The sequence below is a fragment of the Penaeus monodon genome, chromosome 33 (genome assembly GCF_015228065.2).
Source record: "Penaeus monodon isolate SGIC_2016 chromosome 33, NSTDA_Pmon_1, whole genome shotgun sequence".
NCBI lineage: Eukaryota > Metazoa > Arthropoda > Malacostraca > Decapoda > Penaeidae > Penaeus > Penaeus monodon.
In genome coordinates this window covers 31,918,578-31,918,818 of record NC_051418.1, presented here as the reverse complement: position 1 = coordinate 31,918,818, position 241 = coordinate 31,918,578, and the positions used below count along the sequence as shown (strand labels likewise).

Sequence of the window (241 nt, the reverse complement as noted above, 5' to 3'; positions counted from 1 at the left end):
TATTCATTCATCCTCTCACTCTACTTACAGAAAAATATTTCCTTTAAAAGCACAACTGATACATTATATTCAATCTTTTCAAAGATTATCTTTTTCTAACTCTATAAAAATCTCATTTGTATAAGTATTCAACAAAACTAAACAAATATTTGTATTTAATTTTAAGGATTACACAAGAACGTCAACACACGACATACCTTGCGGAAGAAGACCCCTGAAAATGAAAGAAAAAGAAAAATTA

At 27.0% G+C, this 241-nt stretch overlaps 1 protein-coding gene across 3 annotated transcripts in view; it reads right to left on the bottom strand.

The window, feature by feature from the left end:
• LOC119594390 (acylphosphatase-2-like) overlaps nt 1-241 on the bottom strand; it is an 11,772-nt gene that overhangs the window by 8,099 nt on the left and 3,432 nt on the right. For all 3 annotated transcript variants that reach the window (XM_037943452.1, XM_037943453.1, XM_037943451.1), the window contains exon 2: nt 198-214. In XM_037943452.1, coding sequence (XP_037799380.1) covers nt 198-214 — 17 coding nt within the window. The remainder of the gene's footprint in view (nt 1-197; nt 215-241) is intronic.